The sequence below is a fragment of the Pelodiscus sinensis genome, chromosome 16 (genome assembly GCF_052426305.1).
Source record: "Pelodiscus sinensis isolate ZL-2025 chromosome 16, ASM5242630v1, whole genome shotgun sequence".
NCBI classification, from domain to species: Eukaryota; Metazoa; Chordata; order Testudines; family Trionychidae; genus Pelodiscus; species Pelodiscus sinensis.
Genome location: NC_143067.1, coordinates 27,719,736 through 27,743,014, shown reverse-complemented (window position 1 = coordinate 27,743,014; position 23,279 = coordinate 27,719,736). Strand labels below are relative to the sequence as shown.

General features: G+C 47.0%; 1 protein-coding gene across 1 annotated transcript in view; it reads left to right on the top strand.

Moving 5' to 3' along the window:
* Positions 1 to 23,279, top strand: part of C1QTNF2 (C1q and TNF related 2) — a 32,225-nt gene that overhangs the window by 6,070 nt on the left and 2,876 nt on the right. The window contains exons 2-3 of the mRNA XM_006137140.5: positions 15,758 to 15,869; positions 19,745 to 19,996. Of these exons, the coding sequence (XP_006137202.1) occupies positions 15,839 to 15,869; positions 19,745 to 19,996 (283 nt within the window). The 5' untranslated portion in view covers positions 15,758 to 15,838. The remainder of the gene's footprint in view (positions 1 to 15,757; positions 15,870 to 19,744; positions 19,997 to 23,279) is intronic.

The following is a 23,279-nucleotide window of genomic DNA, read 5'->3' as shown; positions in this document are numbered from 1 at the left end:
CTCCCAGCAAGCGGGGGAGCGGGGGAAGTAGGAGCCAGTGCTGGTTCTCCCCAGCACCGTCTCCATGGTTCCTCCTGTCCCCTCCCCCAGACTGCTGCCTCTATCAGAGACAGCAGCAAGGGGAGGGGAGCAGAAGAGGCTTCTGTGAGCCTTGGCCTGCCATGGGCAGAAGCTGTTTTATGGCAGCAGCCCCTGTCTATGAGAGGGTCAGAATGCCCTGCAGACAGAGGCTGCTTTGCATCCCACAGAGGAGCCTCTGTCCTTGGGGAGCTTGGACACTCCATGGACTGGGGCTGCTGCCATCTTGTGCTGCTGCTTTGTGGAACAGCTCCCCCTACAACTCCACGCTGCTGCCTCTGATAGGCAGCAGTGCAGGGTTGCCCGGGGTTCCCCAGGAGTGAGGCTGGGAGTGCAATGAGTGCCGGTCCCACCCCCTGGAGACTGTAACATAGTCATGTAACTGCAAAGATTTCTTGCAGTTACACAACTATTCAATTATCTGATATCTAACATCCCTACTCCACAGGCATCTATTCTGCCTCCGGGGAGACTTTCATCCTCTACTTCATGAGATAGTGATGTATTTATGTCCTGAAGCATGAAGCATTATATCCCATTGAAAAATCCTGGCTTTTAATTGCCATTTTAAATGTACCTTGTTGCAATGAGTTTCACATGATAATTGCTCAATGGTAAAATTTATAAATTTGAAGTGTGCTGCCTTTCATCATCCACTGTGCCCTTATTCTAGGATTATGACAAAGTATATAATATATGGAGATATACCTATCTCATAGAACTGGAAGGGACCTTGAGAGGTCATCAAGTCCAGTCCATCTCTGACAGATTTGCCCCAGATCCTTAAGTGGCCCTATCAAGGATTGAACTCACAACCCTGGGTTTAGCAGGCCAACGCTATCCCTTCCCCCAATCAAAGTGCTTGATTTATTTTCTTGATACCATTTGTTATCTTGTACAACTTTCTATCATTCCCTTTTATACATCTCTTCTCTACACTAACCAGCCCTCTTTTCCCAATCTCTCTTGATAAGGAATTTTATCCATGCCTCTATTGCTGGATTCAGAATTAGTACAAGTTGGGAATTTTTAGAACCCATTGACCAAGATATCTGCCCCATAGATGCAAAAATATGGTGGCTAGGGAATTCATGAGGGCTACGTCTAGACTGGCATGATTTTCCGGAAATGCTTTTAGCGGAAAAGTTTTCTGTTAAAAGCATTTGCAGAAAAGAGTGTCTAGATTGGCACGGACGCTTTTCCGCAAAAGCACTTTTTGTGCAAAAGCGTCCGGGCCAATCTAGACGTGCTTTTACACAAAAAAGCCCCGATTGCCATTTTCGCGATCGGGGCTTTTTTGCACAAAACAAATCTCAGCTGTCTACACTGGCCCTTTTGCGCAAAAGTTTTACGCAAAAGGGACTTTTGCCTGAATGGGAGCAGCATAGTATTTCCGCAAAAAGCACTGATTTCTTACAGTAGGAAGTCAGCGCTTTTGCGGAAATTCAACCACTTAGTTTTGTGACATCTTTTTGAAGTTCTTCACAATCTGTTTCTGTCTTGACTTTCTTGAACTTTGACTTTCTTGAACTTGATTTTCCACTGTAATCCTCAGGTCCCTTTCTGCAGAACTGCTACTTAGCCAGTCAATCCCCAGCTTGTAATAATGCTTGGGATTCTTCCGTTCCAAGTGCAGGACTCTATACTTGTCCTTGTTGAACCTCATCAGAATTCTTTAGGCCAAATCCTCTAATCTGTCCAGATCACTCTGTACCCTATCCCTGCCCTCCAGAGTATCTACCTCTTCCCCCATCTTAGTGTCACCTGCGAACTTCCTGAGGGTGCAATCCATCCCCTCATCCAGGTCATTAATAAAGATGTTGAACAAAACCAGTCCTACAACAGATCCTTGGGACACTCCGCTAGAAACCGACCACCATTCTGACATCGAGCTGTTGATCACTACCCGCTGGGCCCGACAGTCTAGCCAGATTTCTGTCCATCTTACCGTCCATTTATCCAATCCATATTCCTTTAACTTACTGGCAAGAATATTGTGGGAGACCATATCAAAAGCTTTGCAAAAGTCAAGGTATATCACATCCACTGACTTTCCCATATCCACAGAGCCAGCTACCTCATCATAGAAGATAATCAGATTGGGTCAGGCATGACTTGCCCTTGGTGAATCCATGCTGACTATTTCTGATCACTTTCCTCTCTTCCAAGTGCTTCAAAATGGATTCCTTGAGGATCCCCTCCACGATTTTTCCGGGGACTAAGATAAGGCTGACTGGACTGTAGTAGAAGGATCATCCTTCTTCCCTTTTTTAAAGAAAGCCTCGTTGACCTCATCCACCTGATCTGGCGGTCTATAGCAGACACCAACCACAACATCACCCCTATTGCTTCCACCTCTAAACTTAACCCATAGACTCTCAACAGCCTTTTACTCTAAATACTGGAGTTCCGAGCAATCATACTGCTCTCTTACATACAATGCAACTCTTCCTTCTTTTCTCCCCTACCTGTTCTTCCTGAACAGTTTATACCCTTCTATGACAGTGCTCCAGTCATGTGAGTCATCCCACCAAGTCTCTGTTATTTCAATCAAACCATAGTTCTTTGACTGGGCCAGGGCTTCTAATTCTTCCTGTTTGTTTCCCAGGCTTCTCGCATTGGTGTACAAACACCTTAGATAACTAGTTGATCACCCTATGTTCTCCATCCAAATCAGGGGGCCTCCCTTGTTGCTCATTCCTCCTTGTGTTTCTTCTCGGTATCTGACTTCCTCACTTACCTCAGGGCTTTGGTCACCATCCCCCAACGAACCTAGTTTAAAACCCTCCTCACTAGGTTTGCAATTGGGGGCCCAGAACTGGACACAATACTCCAGATGTAGCCTCACCAGAGTGAGCAAAGAGTTATAATCAAATCTCTGGATCAACTTGCAATGCTCCTCTTAATGCAACCTAATATGCCATTAGCCTTCTTGGCTACAAGGGCACACTGTTGACTCATATCCAGCTTCTCATCCACTGAAATCACCAGGTCCTTTTCTACAGAACTGCTACTTAAGCAGCCTGTAACAATGCTTGGGATTCTTCCATCCCAAGTGCAGGACTCTACACTTATCCTTGTTGAACCTCATCAGATTTCTTGTGGCCCTATCCTTCAATTTGTCTAAGTCACTCTGAACTCTATCCCTGTCCTCCAGTGTGTCTACCTCTCCCCCTCACTTAGTGTCATTTGCCATCTTTCTGAGGGTGCAATCTATCCCCTCATCGAGGTCATTAATAAAGATGTTGAACAAAACAAGTCCCAGAACTGATTCTTGGGGCACTCTGCTAGAAACCGACCGCCATACTGACATTGAGCTGTTGATCACTACCCTCTAGGTCCGACCTTCCAGCCAGCTTTCTATCCATCTTACCATCCATTTACCCAATCCACATTCCCGTAACTTGCTGGTAAGAATGTTGTGGGAGACCGTATCAAAAGCCTGGCTAAAGTCAAGGTATATCACATCCAATGACTTCCGTATATCCACAGAGCCAGCTACCTCATCTTAGAAGCTAATCAGATTGGTCAGGCATGACTTGCCCTTGGTGAATCCATGCTGCCTATTCCTGATCACTTTCCCTTCTTCCAAGTGCTTGAAAATGGATTCCTTGAGGATCTCCTCCATGATTTTTCCAGGGACTGAGGTAAGACTGACCAGCCTTTAGTTCCCTGGATTGTCCTTCTTCCCTTTCTTAAAGATGGGCACTACGTTTGCCTTTTCCCTATGATCCAGGATATCTCCCGATCTCCAAGAATTTTCAAAGATAATGGCCAAAGGCTCCTCAATGACATTTGCCAACTCCCTCAGTACCCTCGGATGCATTAAGTCCGGACCCATGGATTTGTGTACGTTTAGCTTTTCTAAATAGTTCCTAACCTGTTCTTTCTTCACCAAGGGCTGTCCACCTTCGTCCCATATTGCATCACTTAGCGCGTTAGTCTGGGAACTGACCTTGTCTGTGAGTACAGAGGCAAAGAAAGCATTAAGTACTTCAGTTTTCCCCACATCATCTTTCACTAGGTTACTGCCCTCATCCAGTAGGGGCCCTACACGCTCTCTGATCACTTTCTTCTTGCTATCATGCCTGTATAAACCTTTCTTGTTATCCTTCACATCCCTTGCGAGTTGCAATTCCAATTGCACTTTTGCCTTCCTGATAACCCCCTGCATTCTCAAGCTATACATTTATACTCCTCCCTAAGTTCACCAAGGATTTCCCCGGTGAGCCAATCTGGTCTCCTACCATATTTGCTTGTCTTGCTACACATTGGAATGGTTTAATTCTGTGCCTTTAACAAGGCTTCTTTAAAATACTGCCAGCTGTCCTGGGCTCCTTTCCCCTTCATGTTAGCATCCCAGGGGATTCTGCCCATCAGGTCTCTGAGGGAGTTGAAGTCTGCTTTTCTGAAATTAAAGGTGTGTAGTAAAGGTGTGTACTACTCTCTTTTCTTCCTTTGGTCAGGATCCTGAAATCTACCATCTCATGATCATTGTCTCTCAGGTTGTCACCCACCTCTACTTCCCCTATTAACTCCTCCCTGTTTGTGAGCAGGAGGTCAAGCTGCGAACAGCCTCTGGCTGGATCCTGCAGCACTTCTCAAGATTGCAAGTCTGGATGGCAGATGGATGACTCAGTCCCACTTAGGATGGAGTCCCCAACCACCACCACCTGTCTTCTTCTTTTGGGTTTGCATCCCATGCCTTCTGGTAAGTGGAGTTCCCGTCTGATTTCTTCCCTGAGAGATCCCTGCCAAAGCATTCTCCACTGCAGTGCCTGTGGAGAGAGCCTGAAACCTCTACAGGAATGGGGGATACCTGAGTTGGCCTTCTTCTTCTTGATGTTATGTGCTGCCAGTTCTCTTCCTTGTCCTGCACTGCCCTCACTGGCTCTTCAGCCTGCTGTGCCTGCAGGATTAAATGCTTCCTTCTATTGAAAAAGTCTTCATCCTCTCTGATGGAACTTATGGTCGATACTTGGGTCTCGCGTCCTCTAATTTTGTCTTCCAAAATGGCGACCAGCTTGCACTTAGTGCAGATGAAATCCCTTCTTTCTTCCAGGAGGAAGACAAACATGGCACATGCTGTGCAGGTAGCAACAGCAGACCTATCACCATCCATATCTGGCTTCCTTCTGAGAGATTCCTCAGATGTTATTAAATGCCTCCTTGAAGGGGAGGAGTGTAGTGAAAAGATTTTAAAGAATGGCAAGTCTATCTCACCCCTTCCCACTCCTCAACTCCCTCTCCAAACTCCCTGTTGGCAGCCCCTGTTTGCCTGATAGCTCCTCCCCCTGATTAAGGCTCAACCAATGAGCAGAAGCTTCATGATTCCAAACCCTATTAGAAGCTCACAGCTTTCACCTGCCAGTCACAGCACACATTCCTTTGGGGGGAGGGGAAGAGGGGGGAAAAAAAACCCAAACCCCAGACAGACAAACACAAGCTCAGCACACAGCAAGACACCCCCAAACACAAACACAAACACAAACACACACTACACTACAAACCTCAAGGGTCCTGTATCAGCTCCTTCTCCACCTGGAGAACTCCCTCTTCAAACTCACTGTTAGCAGCCCCTGTTTGCAAGCTCCCTGGTCGCTGACTCACTTTTCTGCATTCCCAATAACTACAAGCATTGGTGATCATATCTTACAGTTCCTGCATTTATGGTTAACACAGTTTGTAACCCCATAACAGCCAAATTGGTTACAATGGGCAAAACACCATACTAACAGTTGGATATCTAGCAGGCCTAAGCAAACTGGGGGTACGTCTACACTACAACGTTAATTCAAACTAAGCTAATTCGAACTAACGGATCCAGACTAAAAAACTAGTTCGAATTAGCGTTTTGCTAATTCAAACTAGCATGTCCACATTAACTGGACCCTGAACCGGGCTTAAGGATGGCCGGAAGCAGTGCCGGCAGGGCATCAGAGGAGGACTTAGAGCGTGGAGATGCTGCCTCAGGCTAGCCCAGGGCTGCGCTTAAAGGGACCCGACCCCCACCCCGGACACACAGTTCTCAGGGGTGCCCCGCTTGCAAAGCAGTCCTGGCTTGGAGTGCCCAGACTACCCACACTGGGCACATCACAGCACTCGGCCATCAGACCGGCTGCACTTGCCTCAGGCTGCCATCTGGGGAGAGGGGGCAATTGGGGGGCTGCAGGAGAGTTTCCACCCCCAGAAGCCCACAGAGCCAGCCCAGTCCTCCCCATCGGGGGCTCATGCCCCATTCCTCCCTCACCTCCTTCCACTTACCCTTCCCTAGCCCCTCTTCTTGATGTACAAAATAAAGATAACGTGTGGACAAAACTAGAAACTCTCTTTATTTAACAAAACTCGGGGAAACTGGGAAAAGGAGGTGGGAGAGGGGAAGAGAGAGGGTGGGAGAGGGGAGGGGGAAAACTGGGAGGAGGGAGCTGAAAGGGGGAAGCAAGGGAAAGGAGGGGGTGGGGAAACTGAAGGATCAGGGGTGGGGGTCTCGCCGGGTCAACCGCCTCCCAGCACGGCGAGGGAGGGGGCCTTGGCGTCCCCAGGGGGATGGGTTGGAGGGTGCGGAGGTTGAGGTGGGGGGTGTGGACATTGAGGAAGAGATTGTGGGGGTTGAGGAGGAAGAGGTGGGAGGGGGGGCAGGAGTGGGAGGAGGGACAGCAGTTGTGGGGGGCAGCAGACGCAGGACCGGCACGGAGCACCAAGCTCTGCAGCAGGAGCTGCAGGTTGGTGCTCAGCCCTCGGAGCTCAGCCAGCAGCTCGTGGCGGACCTGCAGGTCTTCCCGCATCCAGGCCTGTAGTGTGCGGTGCACGGCTCGCAGGGCCCCCAGGTGCTGGTCCCGGTACTCCTGCTCCGTGCTGGCGGTCCGGAGCAGGCCGCGGGTGCGGGAGCATGTCCCGGGCGGGGTGGTGCGCCCTGCACGAGCAGTCGGTGCAGCTGTAGAGAAAGAAGAGAAGTGGTCAGTTCTCCCTGGGGACGCAGAGGATGATGCCCAGCCCCCTCCCTTACTCCGCAACGTGAGGGTGACCATGTCCTGCACTGTCACAGCCGCTGTGCTTGTACAGAGGCCATGGTCAGGATGTCTGGCTCTCCCCGGGACTGGGAGCTGCCCCAAGACCGCACCCATGTCCCTGTGCCATGTATAGTGTGGCCGGGGCAGCAGGGGGGAGGGGGGAGATGTCCCCTGCCTCCATGTAGAGGGGACATGTGAAGGGTCCTGCCCCAGGGTCGGGAGCATGTCACGTCTCTTTGCACAAGCATGTGCCTATTGGGCAATGGCCCCTGGGTGTCACGCAGCTGGAGCCACCTGTCCAAGGGTGGCATGGCACGTGCACGCACGTGCACAGGTGTCTGCGTGATCCGTGGAAGGCATGGCCCATGCGCGCGGTCTCTGGTCTCCCTCCCACCTCCCCCCCCCCCCCCCGAACTACTTAATTCAAACTACTTACCCGGTAGTAGTTTGGCCCCTCCGGTGCGCCCAGGTCAGGGCCCAACGGTCCCGGCTCGCTGTCCCCCGGGCTGGCACGGACCGCCCTGCCCCCCAAGAGTTGGTGGAGGGCAGCGAAGTAGGGGCAGGTGTCATCCACTGCAGCGGCGCCGCCCCTTGTGGCCCTGGCGTACCCCTGCCGCAGCTGCTTCAACTTAATTCGCACCTGCTCTTGGGTGCACCTGTGTCCCTTGCAGGCCATGGCGGCTGCTATGCGGCTGTAGACAGCCACGTTCCTCCTCCTGGTGCGGAGATCTTGGAGATTGGGGGCCTTCCCCCAAATCTCAATGAGGTCCATGACCTCCGCACTAGACCAGGAGGCCGCGCGCCGTCTACGGCCCCTGGCTGGCCCCTTGGTGCTCGGGGACTGGGCAGGGGACGGCTCGCTGCCACTGGCTACCTGGCTCATGGTGGGGCCACTGGCTCAGGGGCAGAGACTGCTGGCAGGGCTGTCTGACTCCAGTGCCGTCTGGCCAGAGTCTACCCCTTTAAGGGCCCGGGGCTGGGGGAGAGGAGAAGAGTTTTCCTGGTTGTGCCCAGAGAGGCCACCAGGGGGAACGTGGGAAGGGCTAGCCTCCCACTAGTTCGAATTAAGGGTCTACACAGCCCTTAATTCGAACTAGCTAGTTCGAACTAGGCTTAATCCTCGTAAAATGAGGTTTACCTAGTTCGAACTAAGCGCTCCATTAGTTCGAATTAAGTTCGAACTAGTGGAGCGCTAGTGTAGCGCCTATGAAATTTAGTTCGAACTAACGTCCGTTAGTTCGAACTAACTTTGTAGTATAGACATACCCTGGGAGAACTATATTTATATTACCACACCCAGGATTTCGTTCCCATTCCAGCTGGCTGTAATGGAAGCCTTGAGATAGACTCTGCTTACATTTGTCTAACCTGCACTTAAAAATTTCCAGGTACTTAAACATCTGGACAGTTAGGAAGTTTTTCCTAATGTCCAACCAAAACCTCCCATGCTGCAATTTAAGCCCATTGCTTCTTGCCCTGTTCTCAGAGGATAAGAAGAATAATTTTTCTCCCTCCTCCTCTTTTTCTACCTCCTCTCTCCTTCTCCTTTTAGGTATTTGAAAGGTGTGATGTCCCTTCTCAGTCTTCTCTTTTCCACATTGAAAGAATTGGATTTGTTTAATCTTCCCTAATAGGTCATGTTTTCTAAACCTTTAATCATTTTTGTTGCTTTTCTCTGGGCCTTCTCAAATTTGTCTATATCTTTCCTGAAATGTGGAGTCCAGAAGTGAACACAATACTCCAACTGAGGCCTAATCAGCACAGAATAGAGCATAATTACTTCTTGTGTCTTGATTACAACAATCCTGTTAATACATCCCAGAATGATGTTTACTTTTTTTGAAAATGTCACATTGTTTACTCATATTTAACTTGTGGTCCATTATGACCCTTTATCCCTTTCTGTAGTACTCCTTCCTAGATAGTCATTTCCCATTCTGTATGTCTGTGACTGATTGTTCCCCCCTACGTGGAGGACTTTGCATTTGTACTTATTGAATTTCATACTATTTACCTCAGACCATTTCTCCTGTTTGTCTAGATTATTTTGAATTATAATCCTACCTTATCCGAAGCACTTGCAACTTCACTCAGGGTGGTATCAGCTACAAATTTACAAGTGTACTCTGTATGCCATTATCTAAATCATTGATGAAGGTATTGAACAGAACTGGTCCCCAAACTAATCTCTGCAGACCTCCACTCATTATGCCTTTCCAGCATGACTGTGAACCATTGATAAGAATGGTTATCCAACCAGTTATATATCTGCCTTATAGGAGACACATCTAGGTAATATTTCCTTATGAGAGGCTGTATCACATACTTTACTAAAGTCTAGGCATGCAACATCTACCACTTCCCCCAATCCAAAAGACTCCTTATCTTATCAAAGAAAGCTATCAGGTTGATTTTACATTACTTGTTCTTTGACTATTGCTTATGACCTTATTATCTTCTGTAAGTTTGTAAATGGATTCCTTAATTATTTTCCTCACTATCTTTCCTGGTGTAGAAGTTAAACTGACTGGTCTATAGTTTCCTAGGTTGTCTTTATTTCCCTTTTTATACATAGGCATTTTATTAGCCCTTTTCTGGGCTTCTGGATTCTCTGCCATCTTCCATAACATTCCATAACGAATGGCTCAGATGATAGCTAATAGCTAGGGCCTCTCCTTAGTCAGCTCCTTAAGTATTCTAGGATGCATTTCATCAGGCCCTAGTAGCTTAAAGACATCTAACATCTAAATAATGTTTAACTTGTTCTTTTCCTATTTTAACTTCTGAAACTACTTCATTTTCACCAGCATTCGCTATGTGAGGCATCAAATCACCACCAACCTAATCACCATCAACCTTTTTGGTTAAAACCAAAACGAAGTGATTAAGCACCTCTGCCATTTCCACTTTTTCTGTTATTTTTTTTTCTTTTTGTTGAGTAATGAGTCTACTCTGTCCTTGATCTTCCTGTTGCTTTTAATGTAGTTGTAGAAAGTTTTCTTGTTACCCTTCATGTCTCTATCTCCGTGGTCACCAACAGGTCGATCACAATCTACTGGTCACTCGCGAGGCCTCAACCAGTCGCTCGCAAGGCATCCTGTCTGCCCCATATCCCTCCCACCCCCGAGAAACCCCACTACTTACCTCAAGTGAAAATGGAGGTAGTGTTGGCTTCCCGGGGATGGACAGAAGTCCCGCAGCTTATCACCACTTCCGGCGATTCCAGAAGTGCGCTAGCTGCTCTGCCGGGTGTACTGCTGGAGGGAGCATCGGTTCCCTGCACCGCCCAGGAGGGGTGAGTCAGCCCCACGGGAGGCGCGCAGGGGGCTTCCCGGCACGTGCGGGGGGGTTGACCCCGGGGCAGGCATACGCGCGGGGCTTCGTGTCGCGTGTGGGGGTGTTGGCGCTGGGACAAGCACGCGCGGGGCTTTCCTGCGCAGGGGTAGGGTCGGCCTCCTGGGCAGGCGCATGCGTGTGGGGCTTCCCTGCACGGAGGGGGGGGTTGGCCCCGGGGCAGGCACGCGCACAGGGTTTCCCTGTGCAGGTGGGGGGGGTCGGCCCCCTGAGCAGGCAAGCATGTACGTGGGGCTTCCCTGCGCAGAGGGCGGGGTCGGCCCCAGGGCAGGCATGCGCGGGGCTTCCCTGCGCCGCATGGGGTCAGCCCCGGGGCAGGCACACGCTGGTTTCCCTGGGGGGGGGGGAGAATCCTGGGAGGAGGGAGATGCAGGGGACTCTCTGCCTCCACTGGCACCCCACTCCCCAGCCACAGAACGCTGTCCCCACTCCGCTGTCCCCAGCCACAGAACGCTGTCCCCACTCTCCTGTCCCCAGCTACCGAACTCTGTCCCCATTCCCGTCCCCACTCCCCGAACTCTGTCCCCACTGGCACCCTGTCCCCTGCTGCAGAACCCTGTCCTCTGCCCTCCCAGTACTCTGCCCCCTCTCCTCTGCCCCCAGCCTCAGAACTCTGTCCCCACAAAATGTGTAATTATAAATGCTTCATTTTAGATGTAAATAGCATGAATAAAAAACAGACCATTTATTTCATAACTATAAACACGTGATTTTAATTTTATGTATCGCATAATTTAAAAATAAACTTTATCAGAGTATCAAGTATCAGAGGGGTAGCCGTGTTAGTCTGAATCTGCAAAAGCGACGAGGAGTCCTGTGGCACCTTATAGACTAACTGAAGTGTAGGAGCATAAGCTTTCGTGGGCAAAGACCCACTTCGTCTTGCATCTGACGAAGTGGGTCTTTGCCCACGAAAGCTTATGCTCCTACACTTCAGTTAGTCTATAAGGTGCCACCGGACTCCTCGTCGCTTTTATCAGAGTGTGTAAGTAAGGGTTGGGGATGGCAAGTGATGGACAGAAGGAGAATAGAGAGGGCGGGGCTTCAAGGAAGGGGCGGGGTGGTAGATCTTCGCCTGTTCTGAGATTTAAAAAGTGATCTTGGGTGTAAAAAGGTTGGAGACCACTGCTCTATCTAGTCTGAACTTGTTTTGTGCTATGTGTCTTTCTAATTTTGCCTGTACATACTTTTATTTGTTTATATTCATCCTTCATCATTTGACCTAGTTTCTAGTTTTGGTAGGACTTTTAAAAAAAAATTTAAATCATTCAAGGTCTCCTGGTTAAGTCAAGGTGGTATCTTGGTGTTCTCAATCTTAACCTCAGTCCAAGTGCATACATTTTTAATATATAAGGCAACACCTCCTCCCTTTTTTCTCCTACCTGTCCTTCCTGAGTAAGCTGTACCATTCAATACTAATATTCCTGTAGTATGCATTATCCCACCAAGTCTCTGTGATGCCAACTATGTCATAGTTTTATTTATTTCTTAGTATTTAAAGATTTTCTTGCTATTCCCCATACTTCTTGCATTAGTATACACACTACTAAAATACTAATTTGATTTTACCCCCCAATTCTGTTTTGTCTCCATGCTCCCCTCCTCTCCCAATTTCTGACTAGACTCACAGGTCTCAGGTTTTTCACTTACCTGTGGGCTTTGGTCACCTGCCTGCGTCAAATCTAGTTTAAAGCCCTTCTCACTAGTTTAGTCAATCTGTATCCAAATACTCTTTTCTGCTTCCTTGATAGTTTGACCCCATCTTTGCTTAGCTGTCTTTTTTCCTAGAATGGCATCTGTGACCAGGGAAGTCAAAGCCCTCCTGGTGGCATCATCTTCACAGCCAGGCATTCACTTCCAGGATGCATCTGTCTCTGCCTGGGCCCCTACCTTTGACCGGAAAGATCAAAGAGAACACCACCTGCACTGCAAACTCTTTCACCCATGCTGTATTCACTTCTGGTCTGCTCAGTCACACTTTGCAGTATCATTAGTGCCCACATGGATGAGTAGCATGGTGTGAAAATTAGAGGGCCAGATAATCTTTGACAATCCCTCCATAACATCTCAGATACAAACCCCTGATAGGCAGTATACCTCCCAGCACAGGCAGTGTATCTCCCATGTCAGGGCAACAGAAGAGAGTTTTCAACCACCACTACCCTATGTTTCCTCTTGTGAGTGGTGGCTGCAGACCTCCCAGCAGTACAGTGCTTCTCTTCCTCCACCTTAGGCAAGGTGAGTCCTCATTTCTCATTGATATGGTAGCATATTGTTTTTCCAGCAACATGGTGGGTGGGTTGAGGACAGGGATGAAGTGCTGTCTGCTGCCAGAAGTAACCAGCTGCCAGTATCCTTCCTGTGACAGAACCATCTCCTCTTCCTCCCCCAGTGATGTGACAGCAGTCCTCTGTAGCTTCTTCAGCCTTGGATGGCTCAAGAAGAATAATCTCAAGGAATTCCTCATGGGCACGGATGTTCCTCAACCTCCTCCTGTAGCTCTCCCACCTGTTTCCTGAGTGATTCCGCCAGCAGACACCTTCCACATTAGCTGGTCCCCCCAGCCTGGTTTTCTGTAAGTGGGAAATGCAGGCCACAGTCCCTGCAAAGCCACACCAGGTTCTAGGTAGAGGCATCCACAATTATGTTATCTGTCTGGATACAGGCACAGATGGAGGAGACAGGAGCAGTGTTGGCACAGGTCATGTGGCCCTTGCTAACCATGCTAGTTATATTAGGACTCCTTCTCAAACTGCCATGTTTGTGGTCCCCTGTTTGCTAGTTTCCCTTGGTCACTTAGCCTCTGGCTTTTAAGACCTTATCTCCTAGGTCAGCCCTACCTCTTTGTTAGTCACACAGGAGGCGAGTGATTGAGGGTGATCAAGGGAACAAAAGCTTAAACTGTGCCCAGACACACAATCCCAGCTGACACAGTAACTAAAATAATCTGAAAGAGAAAGAAAAATGCAAACAGTCAAACATACTCACTCACCCCAAAGTTAGCACTTAGACCTTGTTTGGGGTGTTCAGCAGGGGAATCTCCTCTCCTCAATCTTTCATGTTTGCGGTACCCTGTTCACTAGTTCCCGTGGTCACTCCTTTCAGTGTTATTCCTTACATCTTCTACCATTCTATTTGCCTTTTTATTATTGTTGTTGCTGGATACCAAACAAAATTTTTTATTCATCTACCCACAGTTGATATCTGGTCTGCGGTTTCAATCCCCAATACTATTAGTTCAACACCTTTCACCAGCCATAAATAACTTAAATCTTATATAACAAGAAAGAACACAGGGATGAGATTATCAAAATATCTGAGGAACTCAACCCTTTCCAGAGAACAGTTTTATGTCTCTTGTTCCACTGCATGCGCTTAATTATATACATTGAAATAATGTGAGGCCCTCAATACAATTTTAATGTGTAGCATATTTTCTCAATGGATTTGAATAAGAAGTTACGTGGCTCTTGGAAAACATAAAATGGCATAGTTCCACCCCTTCAGAGAGTATGAGTGGGAAAGGATTTGATGTGTGTTTTACACAATACTTCTGATAATAATCTCAGTTTCTAATATATTTGCTAATTTGATCAGGTCATTGATATTCGAAGTCCCTCTGAGTCAATGGGAATCTTTCTCTTGACTCCAATATGCTGTGGATACAGCCTCAGGAGACTGCTGTGCACTTATTGACTAGAGTACTCTAGTAATGGATAACAGAATTCCTACTACCATAGTTGGGGCTCTAGCTTGTATCTTTGTCCATTTAGCTACACTTGCTTTGCCTAGCTACAGATATTCAGAGTGCTAGTGAACGGTCTGGAAACTGGCTAGATTGATCAAAACCCAATCTTATATTACATCTTAGTATATCTTAAGCATCTGATAAGAAAATCCAAGTGGGATGATTGATTATTCTGTTATTTTATATATATTTATAAAGAGGGATATCTGTCACAGCTAGAAGAGTAAACTGCATGATAAAGAGATCATGTTCTTATGCCTACCTCTCTCTTTGTCCATTGATTAAGCATACTGAACCATTTAACCTGCTAGACTCAAGAAATACCATAGTTGAGGAATATTAAAGTGATATCTTTTTAACTTCATCGGGTTGCATTAACAAAGATATTTAGGCACCAGACTGACATTGATTTTAATAGGAGTTAGACACCACCCTTTGTGACTAGTCTTCTGTGCTGTCAATAATCTGCAGTGGGAAAGGTAAGTTAACTAGAGATGGGCATAGGGCAGAGGGAGATTGCATCTAAAGTGAGGTATCATGGATTATAAAGGTCTGTGCTATATGCAGCTTCCATATTGTCGGCAAATGGCACCTTGTAAACACCAAGTGAACAGTGGTAATTTGCCCCCAATTCTACATTAGTAGGGCGGCGACAAGCAACATGTAGTGAAATGACATTTTCTAAAGCTTCCGAATAAGGGATGGTCAAATTCTTCTCCTCTATAGGGATTTAAACATGTGACCATCATATGTTTTTCCATCTTTGTGTGGAACACATTTTGTTATGTGCACTGAGGAATATGCAGATGCGCACCACTAATAGAAACACAAGGAGTCTGCTGTGAGCAGCTGTGGGCACTCTGCCAACCAGCTGGGATGCACCTGAATTTCTGCTGGGCAGACGCCCAAGTGCTCAGCTTATAGGGAACACTGGTGACCATGCTGGAAATTTTGCAGAGGTTTACATGCTTCTGCAAATCCTACCTGCACATACATATTAATTTCTGATATCCATCGCATCATGTTGCAAAGCGTACTTCAGCCAGGTTCATGAATTCATGAAAGGAATAGAGATGCATGACAAGCACCAGGGGACAGGACCTGTGTATCAGTGAACAAATGAGATCTTAAAAACTCATGGTAAAAATAGGAAAGGAAGACTTAGGGCTTTTCAAAAGGTTGTTTACACAGGAATACAAATGGATAAGGTAACTTGGCTAATATTTTATTCTCAGCCTATGATTCGCAATCAAAACAGATTAGCAGCTCTGCTTTTAGGAAATCAGACTCTTGGCTCCAGAGACTCTGTAATACTTATTCCATCTCCACAAAAAGCTCATGACTAGACTATAACATTTTGCTCTGTGACTGCCCAAAATGTAGTCAAAAATCAGTTGCACCATCAGTTTAAGCTAGCTATAAACGGGTGATTTAGTGGGTTGGTTCAGGAACCTCTGAAGTTAATATTTATTCAGAAGTGGAGTCTGGGGGAGTTTTTGTTATTTAAAATTAACATATAAAGCCAAATGTTCTTATTTTTGATCATGATGGTGTTTCTCTCATTCAGAAACTCCTATGGAATGATCACAGAAAAGAAAACACCTTGTGAATCAGTTGCCATTATCTAACAGCAGGCTGATCTACACAAATGTTAAGTCAACCCAGCTATACTGCTCAGGGTATGTAAAATGCACACCCCTGAGTGACATAGTTAAAACAATCCAACCCCAGGAATAGACAGCAAAAGGCTGATGGAAGAATTCTTCTGTCAACCTAGCTATTGCCTCTCGGGGAGGTGGACTAACTCTGACAGAAGAACTGTTCCTGCTGCTGTATTGAATGTCTACAACTCTGAAGCACAGCAATGGCACAGCTTAAATACTTTGCTGAACATAGAGGAAGGGTGTCCAGCAGTTAAGCCATTAGCCTAGATTTGGGACCCTTGGTTGAAATCCCTGCTCCACTACAGATTTCCTGTGTGACCTTGGACAAGTAACTTGCACCCATCTGCTCAAAGGTATTTAGACATCTAAATTCCATCTATTTCAGTGGAACTAGACACATAAATGCCTTTAAGGATTTATCCCTGACTTCTGGAACCTCAGTCCCCCATTTGTAAAATGGAGATGATAGACATGTTGTGAGGATAAATACAATAAAGGTTACTAGGGGGCAGTGCCCTCTGCTCACTATGCTTGCCAAAGACCCCTGTCTTGGGGGGTAAGCAAGCCTGGCTCTCCCCCCCCAGCAGCTGAAGGCAGCACCAGCTCTGGCCTCTCGGCCCCCCACAGCTGCTGGGGAGGAGATGGCTAGGGGCTGTGCCAGACCCAGCTGCTGGGGAGGGGAGGGCCAGGGGCCACACCAGACCTGTCTCTTACCCATCCTGGACACAGCCTTGGCCTCTCGCCCCTCCTGACCTTCCCTCCCCAGCCTTTCAGCCCCCCCTCCTATTTTCCCCCCATACCTCTCCCTGGTCACAGCCAGTCCTGGCACCCTTCCCGCTTTCTATTCTCCTCCCTAGGCTCTCGCCCATCCCCATTCCCTCTCCCCCTGGTTGCAGCCAACCCTGGCCTGCCCCCTGGACTCTTGGTCCCACTCGGGTTGCTGGAGGAGGCTGGGGCTGAGCCAGGAGTGGCAGCACTGGGGGCCCCGACACTCTCGGACCCAGTGGGGAACTGCTGACTTTGGCTGCTCGGGCCAGGCATGCTGCGTTCCTGGAGTTCCAGCCTGGAAACCCTCCACCTCTTCTCACGCCAGTGCGCGTGTTTCTCCACAAGCCGCCTCCGGCATGGAGCCTCAGGGTTTTCTCCTCTTCCCGCTCCCCCACAGGAAGCCGGCGCTGGCGTGCTAATCTTGCAGGCGGAATGGGGGGCATTTCCAGGCTGGAGCTGCAGGCATATGGTGACCCCAGCATGCCTGGCCTGAGCAGCCAGAGTCGAGGCCCCCAGCGCAGAGAGGAGCAGCTGCTGCCGCCCCCTGACCCTCCTTCAGGGGAGCTGGGGGCCCACACGGAGCCCAAGGCAACCCCCAAGGGAAGGGGAAGAGAAGCCTGAGCCATAGCCACCTCTTCCCCTTCTGGGTACTCTGTTGAGGCTGGAGGTTGGGGCAACATTGTCACCCCGCAGGAAAAACTTTAATATGTATAGAGATGGGACACTCAGGTGCTACGGTTGTATGGGCCATACACGTAACTGAAGTTAAATATGTATCTATAACTGTTATTTTGGAATAGCTTATATGCAGCAGCTATGCAGTTAAATTTCTCCAAGCAGATAAGGCCTGCCTATGCATAACGGGTATACAGAGTTTGCTTTCCTCCACTTCTGCAATTCAACTTCCACCTCTTAACGCACAAAGAACTTTACTGAGGTCAAAATTATATCGGTAGGTCCCCCTTCTGTCACCCTCACTCATATGTTGCTGCTTACTCCATAGTATCACTCATTAGGTGTAAAGGCTATCAGAATCTGGAATATTCTGAAACCATGAGCAGATCAGTAGGTAGTGTCCTCTGCTATTTTTTACATTTAAATCAGCTTTTTACATGCTAATGAGCTAACTTCCATGAAATACCATGGAAGTGAGTGGGATTACAGGGGTATAACTAAGCCCTGGTCTACACTAAGGAGCTACTTTAAAACAATTCCCCTTATTTCAACATAACAAGCAGAGCATCCACACTACCAAGCCTGTTATTTCGAAATAATTCCTGCTTTCCACGAGGAATAATTCTTATTTCGAAATAGTGGTAGTGTGGACACTCCACTACTGCTATTTTGAAATAACGACTTCCCAGAGTCATTCAAAGTAATTACTCCCCAGTGCTTCCAGGGGCTCTAAGTTGACATAGCACATCCACATTAAGGGAACATGCCTTGGACTAATTTCCAGGCTTCCCAGTAGTGTAGACACATTATTATGGAAGTTATTTCAAAATAAGTTCTGCCTAAGTGCAGAATTTGCCTCAGTATAGCAGACTGGGGGAGGGGAAGAACTACAAGAGGAAACAGACACAACAAGATTTGGATTTCAATTTGTTGTACACATTTCCAATTCCCATGAGATTTGAACTAGAATGCTTAACCAAACAACATAGAGGCACAAAAAACAAGGGGAGGGAAAATGAACTATCTTGGTGTGAGGTTAGGAAAACATCAGAGGACAGAATATAAAGGAAGCAAAGCAAGATGGGGATCCTGGAGGGGGAAATGAAGATGCAGAGAATAAAATACTGAAGAATGTCAATGATCTCCTGCCAGCTCTGACAGCTGTAAGATGACAGCTGCAGCCTATTTTCAGAGTTCGAGAGATTGTGTGTTATTAGGCTGTTTGATGTGGACTGGAATTGATGGATACATGATAATGAACCAGAAAAGCAGACAGACATCTTTTTGCTCAAAAGTCTCAGAGTAAAGAGAGATGGCTGTTGTATTTATAGCCTGTGGGCAAAAGGGAGTTAAAAAAAATCTTAGCTGAGGTTTTGGCAGACTGGGAACTAAGTGGATCTGAAAAAGCAACTTTCTAGTGAAAGTAGGTAGAGTTCTCAACCACACTTGACATGGATTGCTGGTGGTTCAGGAATTACCTTTTTAGATCCCTGAGTAATGAGAAACATGAGAGTCCAGCAGTAAGGATTCTAGCTCTGATGATATTCAGCAAATCACTACTTCTACACAGCAGTGAAAGTCATGTATTGCAGCCTAGGTCTCTGCCAGCTTTTTACATAGATCCCCACTGGCTTTTGCTGTAGCTCAGCCAGCTCTTGCCAGCAGCAGGGTGCACCTGCTCACTTTCACCTCTGCCTTTACTCCTCTGCATCACTGCTACTCTGCAGTTCACAGCCGTCATGGGCCAGGAGTAAAAAGAAGAAACAGCAAAGAAGATAAAAATGATAAGGCTGTGAAAAGAAGTAGCAAGTAGGGAAGAGAGAGGGAGAAAGTAAGAGACATGAGAAAGCAAAGGCTCTTTTTGTTATCTTTAAACCTGGCTTTCCTACCCCTTTGCTTCTCCTAGGGTTGCCAGATGGTTTCAACAAAAATACCGGACACACTTGACATTACATCACAATCTACATTACATCTTATTTAGAAAATACCGGACATTTATATTTTCTCAATTATATCTTCTCAATTTGTTTCCCGAACAGAAAGCTCAAATGCTGGACTGTCTGGTTCAAAACTGGACACCTGGCAACCCTAGCTTCTCCCCACTTTGTTTCTGGCAAACACAATCTGGAGTAGATAAGATTCAGCTGTCTAGTCCATTTCAATGCAGAGGTCACAAGAACAAGAGAGAAGGTCAAGCCAGAAGCATTCTCATTGAGGGGAAGAGGAAAGTGGATGTGTAGGTAAGAGGGAAAATGTGAACATCTATTCACCAAACAACCAAAAGGACCACCACCACCAAAACAACACCACTAGCCCCAAAAGTTAAGGGAGCATGTGAAACACTCCCTCTCTCGTCCCAGCCCCATGGTGGATCGGGATAACTTTGTGCGAAAGCTGGCCTGCAGTTGTACATATCAGTAAACCCCTCATTCCTTTCATTGTGACAGATTTCACCATGATCACTGCAATTCTGCTCATCTGGACCGTGCCCTGTGTAGCTAATCACCTTCTCAGTGGCTTTGTTAAAGGAGAAATTCAGAAAGGTTCCCAGCAGCTCATATGCAGCATGCCAGGGCCACAGGGCCCTCCTGGCCCCCCTGGAACACCAGGGTCTCCAGGAACAATTGGGCGGATGGGGTTTCCAGGGAAGGATGGAAAAGATGGAGAAGATGGGGAGAAAGGCGAGCATGGAGAGGAAGGTAAGAGGAAACTGCCTCTTAGAGCTTTGTTAACCCTTCAGATTATCCTGGTAAAGAGTCAAGGTTCAGAAAACACAGGGAAATCCAAAACAGTTGCTCCCAAAAGCCACATCTGAGGCATTGTCCCAGTTCTGGGTTTCATCTGGAAGTTTCTTACTTATCTAGAAGTTCCAGCCCTGCTCCCCACTCAGTCTCACATCTAGCAACTCCCAGAAAGGGAACCCAGGTATGACTTGAATTCAGTACTACCTTTCTGTAGTCAGAAACAGGCTGATTCAGGCAAAGCTAATCAAAATAAAGATGGAAGTAATTATTTTTAAGATAGAGATGATCTGATTCTTCAGATTGAGCAAATTAAATGGAAACTCACCTTAAAAAAGAATGGTGTGTCTACACAGCACCCTTACCTTGAAATAAGCTACGCAATTTGTGCTACACAAATTGCATAGCTTATTTGGCACTGTCTACACAGCACCAAATTTCGAAATAAAACACTATTCTGACAAAACCCTTGACCTTCATGGAAAGAGGGCTACAGAGACACTGGAATAGCATACCCATTATTTTGAAATAACTTTGAAATAACAGGTGCATTTAAAGACATGGAATTGCTATTTCAGGATTCTTGCAGTATCTCAAAATAGCCCCACTATCTAGATGTAGCTAGACTGAATTAAGTGCAGTCTGGTTCCAAACAGGTTGGCTACGTCTAGACTGGCATGATTTTCTGCAAATGCTTTTAATGGAAAAGTTTTCCGTTAAAAGCATTTGCGGAAAAGAGAGTCTAGATTGGCACAGACGCTTTTCCGCAAAAGCACTTTTTGCGGAAAAGCGTTCGTGCCAATCTAGACGCGCTTTTCTGCAAAAAAGCCCCAATCACCATTTTCGCAATCGGGGCTTTTTTGCACAAAACAAATCTGAGCTGTCTACACTGGCCCTTTTGCACAAAAGCTTTTGCGCAAAAGGACTTTTGCCCGAACAGGAACAGCATAATATTTCCGCAAGAAGCACTGATTTCTTACATGAGATCATCAGTGTTCTTGTGGAAATTCAAGCGGCCAGTGTAGACAGCTGGCAAGTTTTTCCGCAAAAGCAACTGCTTTTGCGGAAAAACTTGCCAGTCTAGACACAGCCGTTCTGTTTAAACTACTGATGGAATTTTGTTTCACACCAATTTAATTCTCAGTAACTGAAATCTATGATTCTGTTCTTTCATGCCTGTGGAGGAAGTCCTAGGTGAGATCTCTTATTGCTTACGCTTTCCAATGTGAGTTTACTATATTACCTCAAAGTTCATTATTACTCTAACACAGCCGACTGGCTGCAGGAGCATTTCCTTTTGTAAAGTCTTCTCTTCATGACACAGCAGCTGCATCTAGACTGGCAAGTTTTTCCGCAAAAGCAACTGCTTTTGTGCAAAAACTTTCCAGCTGTCTACATTGGCCGCTTGATTTTGCACAAAAGCACTGACTTTCTCCTGTCCGAAATCAGTGCTTCTTGCGGAAATGCTTTGACCTTTCCGTTTGGGCAAAAGCCCTTTTCCGGAAATGTTTTTGTGCAAGAGGGCCAGTGTAGACAGCTAAAAACTGTTTTGCGCAAAAAAGCCCCAATGGCGAAAATGGCGATCGGGGCTTTCTTGCGCAAAACCGCGTCTAGATTGGCACGGACGCTTTTGCACAAAAAGTGCTTTTGCGGAAAAGCGTCCATGCCAATCTAGACGCTCTTTTCCGCAAATGCTTTTAACGGAAAAACTTTTCCGTTAAAAGCGTTTGCGGAAAATCATGCCAGTCTAGACATAGCCAGCATGTTTAGAGGTAGAGAGGAAGGATGAGCCAGCATATTTAAGGGATTAGTGTGGTACTCAGGAGACCTATATTCATTTCTCTGCTCTTCCAAACTTCCTCTATGACCTTGGGCAAGTCCTCTAGATTCTGTCTACTTCCATTCCCATCTGTAAAATGGAGATAGAGCAGCGCCTTACCTCACTAACATGCTGTGAGGATCAATAAATTAAATATCTGAATATTTTGCAGTTATGGTAATGAAGAACAGATTCTTCTCTCTCACTGTTACCTTCCCACTTTCCTGACTTCCTTTTGCTTCTTACACCCATATGTTGAATCCCATCTTAAATTAAGCTCTGTTTACTTACATTATCTGTACTGCAGGACTCTTAGGTTACGTGTAGACAGCAGCACTATTTCAGGATAGCAGAAATATCCCGAAATAGCTATCCTGAATCTTTAAACGCACCTGTTATTTCCAAACAACAGGTGCAGTATGCTGGCATCCCTCTAAACCCTCATTCCACAAGGGCTAAGGGATTTGTTGGAATTGCACTTTCAAAATAAGCTATTTTAAAGTTGCCTCGAAATAAGCTACGCAATTTGCATAATGCAAATTGCATAGCTTATTTCAAGGTAAGCGTGCAGTGTAGACCCACCCTTAAAAAGTCACAGAAATATACAGCTGGACAGGACCTCAAAAAGTCATCAAGTCCAGGCCCCTGCACAGCATCAGGACCATCCCTGATAATGGTTTGTCCAACCTGTTCTCTAGTGACAGGGATTCTGCAGCCTCCCTTGGAAGGGAGCTTAACCACCCTTAGAGTTAGACACATACCCTGAGACATCATCTAGTCCTGTACTGACACAGGACCTAAACCAGCCCCAAGAGGCATTTGGAGATTTACATCCTGTTTTTTTGACCAAAATGTCTATGGCACAGGAACTCTCATCAAAAGCAGCATTAACTGGCAGTTTCTGCAGACAGTTCCTACAACTGAGGATTGAGACACCAAAAGGGAATCGTAGTGGCCACCCCTTGCTGGCTACTCAGGCAATAGCTTTTTGGTGCTGATGCACCCCCTTCTGGCTGGTGTCACACCTGCTCTTACCTATTCTGCTCCACCTCTGTGTTAGGACCCACATCCCCCCAGGCCATGGTGTCTTTCATCTGGGTACTGCCCCACCACAGTGCCCCCACACTCTAGGATTCCCCCCCCCCAGGAACTCCAAACCCCCTATGCCCACCTCAGTGACCCACTGCAAGTCTTCATCTAGCCTCTGCCTCCAGAGCACACTGCAATCTGAAATGGCCACTCATCATTGGCAGGCAGTAGGAGCAAAGACTCGCTGCCTTTGCCTACCCTGGCTGCCTCTCTACAACCCTAGTAGTCTCAGACCTTGCTTCAGGCTCTGCAGCCTGGGTGTTTGCCTGGCCAGAGCTTCCCCAACCCAGCCTGCCTTTGCCCAACCCTGAGTCAGGAAGCCTCCAACTTCTC